Raw genomic sequence first — 15,255 nt, forward strand, 5'->3', positions numbered from 1 at the left:
TGCATTGTGTGGACTATTGAGTACAACATGAGCTGAAGATGTAAGATCCTGAGCCGGTTCAACCTTCTGACACAACATCCCAAAACAAAAATACCAGGTATATGTCTGTTGATTGACCTCTCAACGTCTGACCGGAAATCTAAGTCCCTACGCCGCCCCTCCCCGCCACGACCTCGACATCGCCTTTGACCACCCTCATCTTCTCCGTGACGGCATTCGCGCTCTTATCCTCTATCCTCCTCTTCTTCAGAAGCTCACCACCTCCACTCCATCCTAGCCAACCTGGCTCGTGTGGTCCTCTCGCTGACAATGCGAGTATACCTGCTCCGATGAAGGCGACGGCTGTACCACCTGTTGGACGCCAGCCGTACGTGTTATAGATTTTGGTCATGATTGCCGTTCCAGATGTCTGCGAAGATGAGATACACACATGTCATCAGCTTCCATAGCAAACCTCATACAATACACGATGCTCAGAATAGAAGACGATGGGGATTGGAATCTTTGAGGGGGTTAAATGAATCAAGTGTTCACGACTTACCTGACCAGCAAACAGCGCCAAGAGATTACACCCATTCAATCTGGCTCTAGCTTTCGGATCCAATCCAGCCACTCGGTATCCATTACTGACCTGGATCAACTGTTGACCCACATCATACAATATGATCGCAATGCACACCGCGGAGATATTAAGATGCGCGCCGATCAGAGCCACAACCATCGCGACAAGGTCGATATGCAGACCGACCAGCTGTCCGAAATAGGGGTGAACACGATCTACTAATCTGCCCCATTGCGGAGCGAGGAAGACGCCGATGAGACCGAGTAAACCGAACAGACCGACGTCGAGGGAGTTGTAGCTGCGCACAAGGTGCACGGCATCAGCTTGGAAACGTACAGGGCGAGTGGATATACAGGCGGCGCAGACGAGACGTGACGTACTGGTAAGGCGAGTCCGAAAGAAGGAAGGTGAGAGTGGTCCAGCTATCCCACAGGTCAGCTGATCACTGCGCGGAAGATGAGAGACCGACCCACAATCCAGCAAAGACGGAACTGGTGAAATAGGCGATCACACAGACCTGGACCAGAGTGGGGTACATGGTCATCATTTTCGCCATTGACAGGAGCTAAGAAAAACACAGGTGACAGGTCAGCCATATCATCCAGCTCTAGCGATCTCAGAGGGGAAAAGCTCACCACACCAGGATACGACAGACCGATGTCTTTATCGGGTGTATCTGGCAAAGCCAGCCACAGGATGACTGTCATGCCTACGGTAGAAAAGATTGCAGTCAGCGGTCGGTATTCAAAACCTCGTGGAGCTGAAATTCCTTTACTCACATCCTTGCAGAGCTACGGCCAACCAATAGACATCTCTCCAACTAGCGAAATTACTGATGATCCCCGCAAAGAGTCGACCCATGACCAACCCGAAGATCAACCCCGACAAAGTGATACTCATCGCTCTCGCTCTTCTCGCACTCGGAGCCAGATCCGCCGTCCACGGAATACAAATCTGAGGAGTGACCGTCAACATGCCCACAACGAACGAGATCCCTTCGAGCATCGCCACGGATTTCGCTAGGGCGAGTCCGATACTGAAAAGACATGTCATCGTCATGAGCAAGATGACGAGTTGTCTTCGACGGACCAGGTCGCCCAGTGGGGAAATCAGAAGGATACCGACACCGTAGCCTGCTTGAGCGAGTGTTGGTACGGAGGATACTCGGTCGTGGTCAACTCCAAAGTCGTCGGCGATGCTGTTGTCAGGGATGATGGTCAGTCTTGCCAAGTACGAAATGTGGTGAGGATTTGGTAACTCACGCAACTAGCATTGGTTGGATGTAGTACAGATTCATGACTGCGACTGTCTGTTAGGTCATCAGCATACATACAACTGGCCGCAACGAAAGCAGACCAAGCCAGGTGTCAGATGGATGATGGACCCACCGCAGCCGTAGCGAAGATCGCATTGATCTTCCACGTAAAGTCAAACTCTTCTTCTACCGCTCTATTCGGATCATGACGTCGATATTTTGGGATTGGTAAGAACCCGAAATCCCTCTTCCGTATGGGTAATACAGAAGGATCGCGTTGTGGACGATGGGACAGATGGGAGAGAATGGTCGTGAGCGGGTTTGTCGATCGACGTCCGAGGTCTGGGCGAGGGGATGTCGGGGGGATAGCTGGTCCGTCATCTGGTAGTTCGGATCCTGTGGGAGGAGGATAAGATGTGGAAGCGGTCGTTGGCGTGGGAGTCTTTTCGACATCCCTTTCGATAGATCGAAGTGTTGAGGTTGAGGTCTGACTTGACTCGACCATTTTGAGAGAGCTTTCCCGTCGAGAAAAGGGGGATCTACCGCAAGATATGGATAGATGCGATACTAATTCACAAGTGGATCCACCTCTTCATCCGGGATACTTCTGCTCCGTCTAAGCGGCTTGAGTATGCTCTCTGATGACGGCCTGGAGTGGGACTTGATTGAGTGAGTCGATGGTTCTGGTGTGTCAGCTAGTTGAGTCGACTGTGATCATGCATTATCTGATACATCTGACAGGGCAAAGTCAAAAGTAGGTGAGTGGGTTTTGCCTGCCCTACGTGACAAACCCCGATCACAAATCTCGGCCCAGTCCGACCCGAACAGTCCGAGAGATTTGCGGGAATCATCGTGTGTCAGCGATAACGCATACATCCATCAGAGTCGGTATCGAGCTTGTTCCATGTCCTTGATCTGTATGGATGATCGCACTCTCTTCGCCCATCCCACATGCGAGATCATACATCAACATTCTCAGTGCGCAAGATGCGGATGATACGCAGCTGTTTCGGTCGTGTGATGATGATGATGAGGATATGATCTGAAACAAAGGGGGTGGGGAGTATGTTTGTGCTTTTGGCTCTTTTAAACAGACTGATCTCAGATGGATACCTCATCTCATCTTCGCTTTCACCTATACTACCGACTCCAGAACATCGTATCTTGTGAAGAGTGCTGCTCATCCGGTGATATCATACAACCAGCTCCACTACCTCGAGGGGGGTTGGGCAGTCACACATTCAAATGCTACTGCACGTCCATCATATCGGTCGAGCGACATCTGAACGGAAACACCTCTAGCACCTCGGAGATGACTTGGTACCCTACCCCCTGTTCGATGGCACATTTGACATGACCTCCTCTTCGTCTGCAAAATTCCAGGATGCCCCTTCCTGATCAGAGTCGAACAAGACAAGACTCCATGATTGGATATGGTCAACCTGTACTTGATCTTGCTACAAACGGGTCAAGTGTCAAACGGAAAGAGAGCGTAGAACAGACGACGACATGGGCAAAGGCAATGGAAGGGACTGACGGAACCAGCGAGAGATTGCAGTCGAGGGAGATGGATCAACAACGGGTCAAGATCTGGTATGGGGACGAAGACGAAAAGATCTCAGAGAGGAGTATGAGATGGATGGAACGGTGTTTGGATGATGTGGAGTTGATCGTCGTTCCGAAAGAGGGACATGGGTTGATGACTTGTGCTAATGTCATGTGGGACGTTCTTGAGAGTCTGGGGAAGGAGGCGAGAAGAAGGTGAAGGATCTGAGGCTGAACATGTCAAGGAATAAGTGGGCGGACTGGAGTGGGGAAAATACACTCGGCTTGTGGACCACGGAAGGATGTGCGACGGAGACCATCACAATTGGCGGTAAGAGATATAGAATCCGAAAACTTTACAAGAACCCCAATTTTACATGATAAGCCTGTGCGGCATGCCTGGTATCCTGCTGTACCCGAACAGTCCTCATTATATACGTAGGCTGTAATCGCCTTGTTGACTATGTAGTCTGAGTATTCGCTATATTGGCTACAGTGAAGCCTAGTCAGCTTGTCCTGTGTCTCGCCGACGAAAGACTCACGATCCACTGTCCCATGATCGCAACTGGGACACCCCATCTATGCGTATATCGTCAGGTGGCCATTATCATCGCGGTCCAGCTGGCGGTACTCACGCATCCCGACGAATCGTTACGCTGAAACAACACCTGATCTCTCTAAACTCCTCTCCAGCGCCTCCGGCGTCGGACGATGCGCCGTCGCTGAACATAGATTGCGGTAACGCCAGATCTGGGATATAAGGCGGACCAGCAGTCGCGCTCTTCGCAGGTTGAGATGCGGGGGTAGCGGACATGTACCGAGGTCGATGTCGTGTCAAAGAGATAGGCACATGGAGGGTGCAGAACATGTACATCGATCGTTGGCCTGCAATCGTGATCAGCTCGAGCTGCCTGACACTTTCTGCTTAGAGTCGCTCACTTGGATCAAAGGCGATCTTGGCATATCCCTCCCAATACCTCACAGCACTGTCCTCGTCCATGAGCTCATAGACACATAGCTGACCGTCTCGGAACATCGATGCAGGAATGCCTGTAAGATTGGAGAACTCCTGATTCGCTTTCTGTATCTCCCCTGTCCGTCGCCAGATACAGGAGGGAGTGTGGATTGCTGAGAATGGTTAGTAGTCGTTAAGACTGCAATCAAGATGTGTGCTCACAAGCAAAAGCCCTGTCATACTCCAACATCCATCTTTCCATGGCTTCCTCCACAAATACCAGGTCGACATTGGTCAAGGTCCGAGCTATTTGTCGGAATTTGGGACGGAAGCCAGCTAGCGCAGCTAGGATTCTCCGACGCGAGTCTGGAGATATGCTCTTGCCAAATGCTGGAGCAGGAGTGGAAGCTCCGAGGGGTTCAGCGAACGAAGCGACGACCTCCCCCCATGTCCACTCACCGACAAGAGATAATCGTCCATTACGCCCTATTTGCCCTTTGGCAGGACTATCCATTGGCGAAGCTTGACGACTGTCCAACTTCGGTGCCGCTCGACCCGACTCCATCCATTTGTTCATTCTCTCGTATCCCTTCACGTAGTCGTAAGGTTTCAGCAATCCAGCGTCATACTTGGCCTTGATGACCTGAGCAAGACGAGAGGCTCTCGGACCGTTAGGTTGATCAGCGGCGGCCATGAGGTATTTGTCCCTAGGTTGAAAGTCAGCGGACGAACAGCCGGAAAAGCATGAAACTCACATTCGCGACATATGCGCAACCTTCGAGCTGCCACTAGCGTCCCTGCCCTTGCCCTTGACGCTCGGGGGATAAAGGAACTGCTTGGAAGCGGAAGGCGGACCCTGAGGTGGAGTGGGGAACATGCTGTTACTGTCAGTGGGAGTCGTGCTGCCGGTCGTGAGATCATCGACCAGACTCGTGACAGCTAATCCGTTTGGATCTTGCCCCTCGAGCTGGTTCATGAAGGCTAAGAAATCGTTCGGGAGATTCGGGACACCAAGATCTTTCATGTATTTGCTGCGAACCAATCAGCTCCGTATGGGCAGTCATGATTGCGCGTGACTCACTTTAGAGCAGCTAATTCTGAATCGTCCTGCGAGCCCCAGGACGAAAGAGGCACATTGCTAATCCCCGGATTTGACAACTGCTGTTCCATCGGTGCACTGCTAAAAGTTATCTGACCGTTCGAGTCGGGAAGAAGAGGCCAAGATGGAGGGAAGTTTGGATCAGAGTAGATGGGAGGGAGCTGGGTTTGTTGATTTGGGAGCGGTTGTTGTGGGGCAGAAGACAGGACTGGCTGGGGCGGAGGGGCAAGGGGTTCTTGGATGATCGGTAAGTCGTCAAGATGTGGTGGGGATGCAGTGCGAGCGTTGCGCTCGTGTTTGTGTTCAGAGTGATGGGGGTGATGAGGCGGTGGAGTGAAATCACGACAGAGATGTGGGATCTCGCGTTTTATGCTGAACCGGGGTGTGAGCTTTACAAACGGTAGCGATGAGCAGTATGAAGAACACTGCTTACCATCTTTCACAGGGTCTACCGCCCTCGCAGACCATATGACTGAAAGACTGTCAATATTTGGCCTGAACGGGAAATCGTCAAGGAGCCGAGCGAGATGCTCACCTTCTTCGACAGTAAACGCATGCTTTCCCCGTCGATCTCTTTGTCCTCTTCTTTCTCGGCTCATCGCCGTGATGATGTCCATCATCCGATTCCAACCCGGTGTCATGATCGTGATGATCGCTGTGTCCATGACTCCCCCTCTTTGCGGATGAAGAAGAAATCCTTTTCCGTCTTCCCGAAGGTCCAGCACCCCCCGAAGGTCCAGCACCCCCTGTCGTCGTCCCCTCCGATTCCGTCGAGCTCATCCCGTCGTGTCCTTGTCCATATCCCATCCCACTGATATCAGGTTTCACATCCACCAGAGATCCCCTTGAAGACGACATGGAATGGTTCTGGTTCTGCGTCTGATCTGTATAAGTGTACATTCCGTTCTGAGACGATGATGATAGATCATTATTGTTGATATTCATATTGTTGTTCATCGAACCGGAAGAAAAGGAGCGAGCGTTCAAGAAATTGGCAGCATTGCCGCCGTTTAGCGGATAGGGATTCATGAGAAGGTGGGGTGGGAGGGGGGAAGGAACAAGGCCGGAGCAAAGAGTCGCGAAGGATCGTCGGAGTCGGCTCTTCGGGACGATGTTGAGAGTGATGGAATGTCGATATCTGACGAGAGAGTCGGGTGGGTCTTAGAGTGGATGTAGTGAGAGTGGTGTGGTGTGCAGGAGAAAGCCGAGAGGTGGTATTGGCTGGGTGGATAGGTGGTAACTTGGTCACGGGATCAAATTTTGATCAGAATCGTCAGCGAAATCAGAACGTATCATGTGTCTGGACATGTGGCACACTGACTCACCACCGCTAAAGCACCAAGATGGATATCGCTATCGGGTACATGCTTGTTTTGCTGAGTCCCCGCATTGATATCTAGCATCGTGATCGTAATCGGAGCTATGAAAGATACAGCATAGAAATCGAGCCTTGTTCCCACTAAGGAATGCATTGGTCACCTCCAGAACGCGTTGAGAATGTGCCAGGAGGTACAGCTACATCAACCCAGCCTCGAACATGCACCTGGGCTCGTCTGCCGCTAGTGTTCACAGGGGTCGGGGCATGCTTTCCGGTCGTAGAGAATTGAGCACAAATGCTGCGGACTCTAGGTGTGAATCTTGAATGATGGTCTGCGGCAATCATGCATAAAACTTGGTACGTATGCATCAGGCAACTTCACGGCATGAATTGCGGAGGAAGGCAGTACAACGACCCCCTTGTAGACTTTGTGTCCACTCGTATGCCTACAACCATTCCTCTACTTAAATTAAGGGCCTCGCTTTCTGCTCATCAAATCCACGTAATTTTTTGGTGGGCCGGGTCTTGTAACGTTAGCACCAGAAGCTTGAGACGAAGCATTGGTCTCATGACCGGCAGTGCCGGCGCGGGAGTGTCTACCAGTAAGTTCCCACAAGCTTGCCACGCTGGCGGACTGAGCAGTGTCGCCATTGGTAGATTTTGCAGCAGAACCACTGTGCAGAATATCAGGTACGCTTTCTGACCTCAACAGTCTCAAAAATTCCTCTTACCCTTTCTTGGACGATTGCACAGAACTGACAGTAGCCGCTAGCTCCTCCCCGCGGCCGCCGAGTGACGGAAGGCTCTGCTGGTCGGTGTCTTTCCGCTCTCCAAGGATCAGTCCGGGAATGTCTTCGATGTCTTTTGGCATGGTACGTAACGATGAGTATGTGAGGGTATTTGAGCAATGTGAACGAAAGACAATGGGTCTTTTTGCAGGTAGACCATGTGCCGCTATATATCACTTCGTGGCCTTCTCAGGTCTGTTTACAGAGGCGAAAGGAGGCCTGAAAAAGGATTCCCCAGAGATTCCGTAGGGGTCTCAACCTGTGCCTCAAGTCTGCTTTGCGAGGTGCATTGATAGCTTATCGACGCAGATTCCACGAAAACTTGGCTTTTGCCGAAAATGTTATCTGGTAGACAGCTTGATTGCAATCCGATACTAACTTATGCGATGTCGGACTCAAGAAAAGTGGTCACAGATCTTGGCATTATTTTGGCCTGGAAGGAAGAAATAAACCCGATCAGAATCCTTGGGACAATACCTGAAGGACTGTGTAGAACTATCTGATGCCAATCCAACGACAGGGCACCACGGAAACTGCTTGCAAGACAGGGAGTGTAAGTGTGATTACTGGTTCCCATTGATTCAACAGTCCGGTTCACCACACTCGAACAGCCTTTGAAAGGTTGCCTTCGATCCCACCTTTGTGAGCCATCCCTCATAATCCATACGTGTCAGAGACAGTCTTTTTGCTTCCCCTGCTTCCCTGTGTCCCCTCAAGAGGTAAATGACGTCTGCTTGTCTAGATACACAGTTAGGAATATATGTATGATATTACCACTTCCTCTCGAGCAGATGGACCCTTTGTTGAGCATTCCTGTGTGCCCCCTCCACGCCATGGTGGGGCTGACACAACCACAACAGGTATAAAGAGGGCACGTCTGCCCGATCTTCTCCATTAGTTCCTATTCTCACCAATATTTCTCCCAGTAGACATCACGTTACATCAGCGCTGAGCTACATTTTTGGCTTTTACTCACATCACTATCAGTCAACATGTCATCCAACAGTGGCCAGAGTCAGACTTCTGACTGGCTTGCCAAGGTGTCAGAAGTGAGGCGGGACTGGGAGTCGAACGGGTCTGAGGTCGTCGGAGAGCAAGCGGGTGGCTCCGTCTTGGTGTTTGATCTTCACCCAGAAAGGAATTACTCGGAAAGGTATGTTCTTCGATGTACTTCAAATCACATGAGTTGGCACTGAAGGCTCGACGTCTGGTATGGTTCCCAATCCAGTCAGAATGCAGCAGGAGCCAGTAACCCTGGAGCCGGCTCCTCCGCTGGAGCAGGTGGCAATCCTGGGGCTCCCAGTACTGCGGATCCCAGATCAGGGGCGCCGACGGGTCAGTACATCGACCGCGTCGCCTCAACTCGCTCTGGTCAGACCCAAAGTGCAGACAGGACCTCTGGGTATGCCTCTTAGTCCGGCAATTTGTTGCTGAACCAGAGAAGGGGTTCATGTCCCACCACGAGAAGAGCAGGGTAAGAAGAGATTCGCAAAGTGTCACAAGGGAAGTGTGTTCGAGGGATGGATTGTGCATTTGCTTAGAATAGCGAGATGCCATGGAATTGATGCAGTTTGTTGCGATGAAACAGACAAGAAGTTAAACCAGTCAGCACTGGAAGCAGGATATGAAGTTCGGATCCCGACGATGGAAGCTACCACCGCGCGGTAGCGATACCGAGGCAGCGGTGATCCCCAGGTGCTGTCAATCGTGTTGCTCATCCTCTCCACAAGGATGTATTGTAAGCCGCCCCGCTCCACTACGACTGACAGTGCAGTGAGGTCGGAAGGCGAGCTAACAAGACAGACTTCGAACCTTTGTCGCGAAACGTTGGGAAGATGTTTCGAAAAGCCCCGTCCATATCAAATGACGTCATTACGTCATACGGTGACAACTCGCAAAGTGATCGTTGTCTGAAGAGTGGAGTTGCTGGTTGGTTGAGGGGGAGTTTGTTGTCTGAATGCGTTTTATTTCTCTCCATCTTTCTTCTTTCACAGCTTTCAGAAGTATCCATAATCTGACTGATCTACCTCACAACATCCAAGTCTCAACACATCACCATGTGTAAGTGGGGACGGTCTACTTCGCCATCTGTCCGACTCATTGCCCCTGGACTTCCTTTCAGATGCGCTTGTCTTCGTCCCCGTAGACACGCGTGCGACTAACAATATCGTGCATACTTCCAGCCGACCTCTTCAACCAAGCTGTCAACGCTGCGACTTCAGCTGCGAACACCGCCGTCAACACGGCCGCCACCCTCGCGAACCAAGCCACGACTCTCGCAACCAACGCCGCTAACTCCGAGACCGCTTCCAACGTCACTGCTCAGGCTAAATCCCTTGGGGCACAAGGCGTCTCCGCCGCTGGAAACCTTGCAGGTCAAGCTCATGCTCAAGCTCATGCTCTCGCGCCTGGAATCGTACCCGCCCCTGGCACCATCAATACCAGTGCTGGCGCCGGTGGAGAGATTGACAACAGAGGAGATTTGAGCCCTACCGACGAGGTGGGCAAGGCAAAGTTTGAGAAACTGTTTGAGAGCAGGACTTCCCCCAACGAACTGCAAGAGAAGGGTATTCTCAAGGGTGAGTGCGCCAAGTTTTATGTCAGAGCCAATCTTAGGAAAACGAGGTGAGAAACCAATCTGATAACTCTATCCTACAGGCAAGCCAGGAGACGCTTTGGCTGGAAAGAAGGCTGAATTGGAAAAGGCAATGACCAAAGTGAGTGGAACGGGGAGACTTATGCCAGCGAAAGGCGCTTGCCCCGAGCGCTGACTCTTCTCTATCCTCAGGATGTCCTCGACAAGGAGATTGCCCAACGACCCGCTCCCGAAGAGCTCGTCAAGAAGGGTATCCTCCAGCGTGAGTCTAGTTCAATCATCATCAAACCACTCCTCGAATTTGAGTTCAACACGACTGAGCCCATGAACCACACCATGCTGACCTATCCCGCAGCCGACAATGCCCCGCTTTCCCAATAATGGGCTCCGCAATGTCGCTCCCTGGATCGAATTTCGTCGGATCAAGGCGCTGTGGAGCAAATGCCGCGCGTCCTAGCGAGAGATTGGGGGGCACAAATCGGTGATGAGGGATGATGAAAGACGCATTCCTGTGCGATGCGTGATACCAGTTGATTAGTGAAATACCGGACCTACGAATTTGCCAATGTATGTGTCCTAGTCATGAACCAGTACCGAATCAGCACTGTCTCGGACGGTCAGATGCCCACGAGACCTGCCGCGTAAGCCAGCTGCTGGAATTACTATTATCTCTGATTGGTATTACAAAATTCAGGGTGGTTCATTACAACGGATGTATGCTCGCTCAGGGAGAGGATTACAGTCACTTGATCCCGTTGTCAGCCCCGAAGGGCGTTTCTATGACAATCCCGGCTACAACCTCGAACACCTCAGCATCAGCATCATCCTCTTCCACCTTCTATACCTTGCGGAGATAGAAGCATACTTCCCTCAGTGCCTCATCTTCTCTGTGCAACGGTGGTCCGACACTGCTCGTCTATCCCGTCACCTCAGTCGACACTGCCATGTCGACGCCGAAATCCTCTAGACCTGCGAGCCCATCACAGAGCAGCAGTTCCCTTCTCCAAGCTTCTAGCTCGAGTTCAGGGCGGACACTAAAACCCATTGGTATTGTCAACGAGTCCAATACATGTTTTCTGAACTCGACCTTCCAGGCAGTACGTTTGGCCTCGCCACACGCCATCGTCAGATCCAGCTAATTCCTTTTTCCTTTCCGTAGCTCAGCGCGACCGCCCCTCTCACTTCGCTACTGTCGTACTCTCCCCAGTCACCCCTCAGCCCCTTAGCGACTTCCGTCCTACCTCCGCCTGCCGTCTCTCCGTCTCTCATCCCATCTCTCCAACCTGATGCGCTCGAACCACCGCTCTATCAGCTCCTGCCTGTCACCCGGGCATTCACATCTGCACTGCATCGGTCATGGCGAATGAAGGATGCCGGGGGCGGAACGACTGGGGCGTCTGAGACCAATTCCAACCGGAGCATGTCGCTTCGTAGTGTTCTGAGGGAAATCGCCAAGAAATATGATCAGTATGATGACTACTCTCAGCAAGACGCTCATGAGCTTCTCAGACATCTCTTGGACTCGATGGAGATGGAAGAGAAAGACGTCATCAAGCGGATACAACCTCCTCCACCGCCTTCGACAGACAAGAAGAGAAGGAGAAAAACAAAGGCGGTGAGACCAAAAGAGAGTCGGCAGGACCTCAAACAGATCAGTCCGTTGCCTTCACCACTACCGTCACCATTACCGTCTCCGGCACACTCGATGCCCTCGTCACCTACCAGAACAACCTTTGTGGACCCGATGTCCACTGCGAAGCCATATGATAAGGGGATGGTCACGGGCGAGGCGGTCAGCGAGGGTCAGGTGTCTGATCCGATGCAAACGAACGGGGACGGGGGGGCATCAGTAGAAGTCGACGAAATACCTGCGGATCAGCGGTTGATCCCGTTCGTTGACGTATTGTTTGGAGGGTCATTGGCGAGCGTCGTCGTTTGCGAAAAGTGCAAGTCGGTTAGTGTAACATTGGCCTAGTCGCACAATCTGTTTAGCTTACCGTGTTTGTTCCAGGTCTCTCATACATACGAAGGCTTTCTCGACATTTCTCTCTCGCTCAAGGGAGATGACCCCAAGCCACGAAAACGGGACCGGCTACGAGCAATGGCGCAACGTCTCCGCCCCAAAGGGTCTAGCTCCAAGGCCGCGGCCGACCTGCATCACGCTGTCTCTGACGGAGAGCTGTCTGAGCCAGAAGGTTTCGTCAAAGATCGCCCGTCGGACCGCCGCAGAAGTCTCGACCAAGACGACAGAAGCTTAGATACCACCTTGGCTCGCAACGGCTCGTCAAAGGGTTTGGGTGGTCTGAAGAACAAGACCAGCTTCTCTTTCAGGCGGAAAGGATCGAGACCGAACAGCTCTACCTCGAGCATCGCAACTTTACCTGACGTAGAGAAGACTCCTCCGGCACAACCCGTCAGCCAGCCTGACTCGCCCAAGCACCATCATGCCCCTCACCACCATCACGGAGCTGGACCTACACCAGCTCAAGCGGCCTACATCGCTCGAATCCTGAACGCACCTACTATGCATGACACTCTGGATCCTCTCGCTAAGCTGAGAGCCGCCAACAATGGCGATGGACTTCCCACCTCTGTCCCAGTCGAGTCAGGCCTCGTGGAAAGTCTCAAGGCTTTCACTCAGGTTGAAGTGCTAGAGGGTGAAAACGCTTTTGCTTGTAAGAAGTGCTGGAGGATCAAGCACGGATGGTATGCTCAACATGAAGCGACGGTGCAAGAAGAGGACGAAGACGACAGTGTTCGCCGGCCTTCGAACAGCTCCATCGCGTCCACCGCCTCGGTCGAAACAGCACTGACCAAAGCATCATCTTTGACGACTAGCCCACGAGTCGAGCCTCCATCAATTGCGATCCTGGGTTCACCTGAGAGCAACTCGATCGAGCTGGCAGACGAGGTGGATGATCGCCTTGGTAGGACTTCCAAGCAAGGTCTAGCCCTATCTTCTCCTGCTTCCAGACAGTCTTTGGTCCGAGCGCCTTCACCGCTCCGACAACGTGCCGATGGTATGGAAGTTCTTACTGCGCAGATTTCTCATTCAACGCTCAATTCGGTTTTCACCGAATCCTCCGCGAGCACCGTCGATATGGAAGGCGATGTCAACGGCGAGGGAGAGATCGATCCCGATTCAGGCTCCGACGGTTTGTCCGATTCCGAAACTGAATCGGAGGCAGAACAAGACAAGACAACTGTCGGTGGAAAGCCGAAAACCAGCAGAAAGAAGAGCGTGCATTTCGTGATGGGACGAGCATTCAAGAGATACTTGATTGCGAAAGCGCCAGAGATCATGGTGTTCCATTTCAAGAGGTTCAAGCAGACACATAAGACAAACATGGGTTTTGCCAGCTTCTACGATCTGAAAAAGTGCGTGATAATATCCCCTTAGTGGGTGGCTTGCTATCCGTGGCCTTCGAGCTCACACATACCCTTGCAGAATGGACGATTTTGTTTCTTTCCCCGAGATGCTGGACCTCGCGCCTTTCCTCGCCCCGAATAGGCAAGATTACAAGGTGACTAAGACGGCCAACGGTCCCAGGGCCACCTACATGGATTGGGCAAACCCGGACCAGGGACCTGAGCTCCAGCCGGTGATGTATCGCCTCTATGGTCAGTATTTTTGGTTATTTTGCCCCGGAACCTGACCTGATGTCCCCATCAGCTGTCGTTGTTCACATGGGCACCATGATTGGAGGACACTACATTGCATACTGTCTCGTAGATCCCGAGCGAATGTTCGGGCTCAATCACAATGGGACAGAGCAAGCTGTCGCAGGATCGGGTGGGCAGACGCAGACACAGACCCGAACACCATCAATGAGTTCCGGGTCGAGCCAGAACGGATCTTCGATTGGGTCAGGCTCAGGTTCCAACAATGCATCCAAAAAGGACAGGAGGATATGGTGCTTCTGCTCAGAGTGAGTGTGATCCTGTTTTACAAACAGTATTGAACCGAAACCTAATGTGACCTCGAAATGCTCAGCACGTCTATTCGAACTGCAAGCATCGACGAAGTGCTCAATGCGAGAGCGTACTTGTGCTTTGTGAGTGAAGTTCAAGGTACTGTACACTCAGTGTGTGTGCTGATTGTCCATGTCCATATCCAGTACGAAAAGGTCAGAACACGATGAAAATTGAAATATGTATCAGTGTCCAAAATATAGAAATCAAGACTATTCGCATGTCGTGGCAAAGAAGCGACGTTACTCATGTATTCATTGTGCTACTTGCGTCTGGATCTCACACACGGCAGTATAGGAAGAGGTTACAATGTGTGCGACAGATGTCATTATCATCCAGAATGATCAGATGCGTCCATGAATCTTGACAGGAATCTCCGCTATTCTATAAGTATATAATGCTCCAATCCCAGATTCTTATCCTCCATCTCCTGTCTGAGCGAAGTCTTTTCTCATCTCTCCTCCTTGCTATCTAGATGATCCAAGAATCCCCCGGCAAACTTCTCACAAAGTTGAAAACTGCTCTCGAACCCATCTTTGCCCCCATAATAAGGATCCTCGATAGCCCGTGCCTTAACCGTGTTGCTCCCGATAGAGGAGGGGGGGAGGGAGGGATCGTAGGAGCCGAACATTGTAACATGGGATCTGGACGAGGAGGGCTGACGATGTAACAGGGTTTGGAGGCTGGGTGCGAGGGCCGCAGTAGCAGGAAGGCATGAGTGAGGGAGGTGTACGTGTGTGTGTGGGGTTTGCGGGGGAGGGCGTCGGAGATGAAGGGGGAAGTCGGTACGGGGAAGGGAGAGAAGGGAGGTATCAATCAAAACAGATCTTCGTCAGCTCCTTGCATTATCGATGACAATCACCATCTGCAGGAACTGACCCCCACTCACTTGTTCTGATCCATCGCTAATATATATTGGAACTTTGCGAAATCGTCCTTTGTCACTGCTCTAGCAATGCATGCTATGGGTACTTTATGCTGCGACCCGCTCGAACGTCAGCATAGAAGCTTATGTTCACCGACTCTGGTTGGCAGAGTTGGATACTTGAGAAGATCACCTTCTTACACACGGCAACCGTCCTACCAACCAATCTCCACGATCAGCCCTTCACGTTCCCTCTGGGCAATCTCATGCTCTTGTGTCACGCCCACTCACCGGCTATCC

General features: G+C 51.8%; 7 protein-coding genes across 7 annotated transcripts; 4 read left to right on the plus strand and 3 right to left on the minus strand.

Moving 5' to 3' along the window:
• Positions 1-139: 139 nt before the first annotated feature.
• Positions 140-2,322, minus strand: IAR55_000237 (uncharacterized protein; the record flags this gene model as incomplete). Its single annotated transcript, XM_066943373.1, has 8 exons — positions 140-409; positions 542-860; positions 943-984; positions 1,036-1,127; positions 1,198-1,271; positions 1,342-1,760; positions 1,825-1,871; positions 1,951-2,322. 8 exons carry the CDS (start codon positions 2,320-2,322, stop codon positions 140-142), a joined length of 1,635 nt encoding a protein of 544 aa, XP_066805915.1.
• An 879-nt stretch (positions 2,323-3,201) lies between these two features.
• On the plus strand, positions 3,202-3,582 carry IAR55_000238 (uncharacterized protein; the record flags this gene model as incomplete). The annotated part of the gene is made up of 1 exon (XM_066943374.1): positions 3,202-3,582. One exon carries the CDS (start codon positions 3,202-3,204, stop codon positions 3,580-3,582), a length of 381 nt encoding a protein of 126 aa, XP_066805916.1.
• A 261-nt stretch (positions 3,583-3,843) lies between these two features.
• Positions 3,844-6,445, minus strand: IAR55_000239 (uncharacterized protein; the record flags this gene model as incomplete). Its single annotated transcript, XM_066943375.1, has 10 exons — positions 3,844-3,852; positions 3,905-3,941; positions 3,998-4,247; positions 4,302-4,490; positions 4,540-4,725; positions 4,777-5,024; positions 5,073-5,348; positions 5,399-5,788; positions 5,850-5,888; positions 5,952-6,445. 10 exons carry the CDS (start codon positions 6,443-6,445, stop codon positions 3,844-3,846), a joined length of 2,118 nt encoding a protein of 705 aa, XP_066805917.1.
• A 758-nt stretch (positions 6,446-7,203) lies between these two features.
• On the minus strand, positions 7,204-7,605 carry IAR55_000240 (uncharacterized protein; the record flags this gene model as incomplete). Its single annotated transcript, XM_066943376.1, has 2 exons — positions 7,204-7,408; positions 7,466-7,605. The coding sequence occupies 2 exons, from the start codon at positions 7,603-7,605 to the stop codon at positions 7,204-7,206; spliced, it is 345 nt and encodes a 114-aa protein (XP_066805918.1).
• Positions 7,606-8,514: 909 nt separating this feature from the next.
• On the plus strand, positions 8,515-8,937 carry IAR55_000241 (uncharacterized protein; the record flags this gene model as incomplete). Its single annotated transcript, XM_066943377.1, has 2 exons — positions 8,515-8,675; positions 8,751-8,937. The coding sequence occupies 2 exons, from the start codon at positions 8,515-8,517 to the stop codon at positions 8,935-8,937; spliced, it is 348 nt and encodes a 115-aa protein (XP_066805919.1).
• A 642-nt stretch (positions 8,938-9,579) lies between these two features.
• On the plus strand, positions 9,580-10,499 carry IAR55_000242 (uncharacterized protein; the record flags this gene model as incomplete). Its single annotated transcript, XM_066943378.1, has 5 exons — positions 9,580-9,583; positions 9,706-10,101; positions 10,181-10,239; positions 10,311-10,380; positions 10,474-10,499. 5 exons carry the CDS (start codon positions 9,580-9,582, stop codon positions 10,497-10,499), a joined length of 555 nt encoding a protein of 184 aa, XP_066805920.1.
• Positions 10,500-11,062: 563 nt separating this feature from the next.
• On the plus strand, positions 11,063-14,260 carry IAR55_000243 (uncharacterized protein; the record flags this gene model as incomplete). Its single annotated transcript, XM_066943379.1, has 6 exons — positions 11,063-11,215; positions 11,278-12,072; positions 12,130-13,496; positions 13,567-13,739; positions 13,792-14,047; positions 14,113-14,260. 6 exons carry the CDS (start codon positions 11,063-11,065, stop codon positions 14,258-14,260), a joined length of 2,892 nt encoding a protein of 963 aa, XP_066805921.1.
• Between the last annotated feature and the right edge of the window lie 995 nt (positions 14,261-15,255).

This window comes from Kwoniella newhampshirensis, chromosome 1 (genome assembly GCF_039105145.1).
Source record: "Kwoniella newhampshirensis strain CBS 13917 chromosome 1, whole genome shotgun sequence".
Classification (NCBI taxonomy): Eukaryota; Fungi; Basidiomycota; class Tremellomycetes; order Tremellales; family Cryptococcaceae; genus Kwoniella; species Kwoniella newhampshirensis.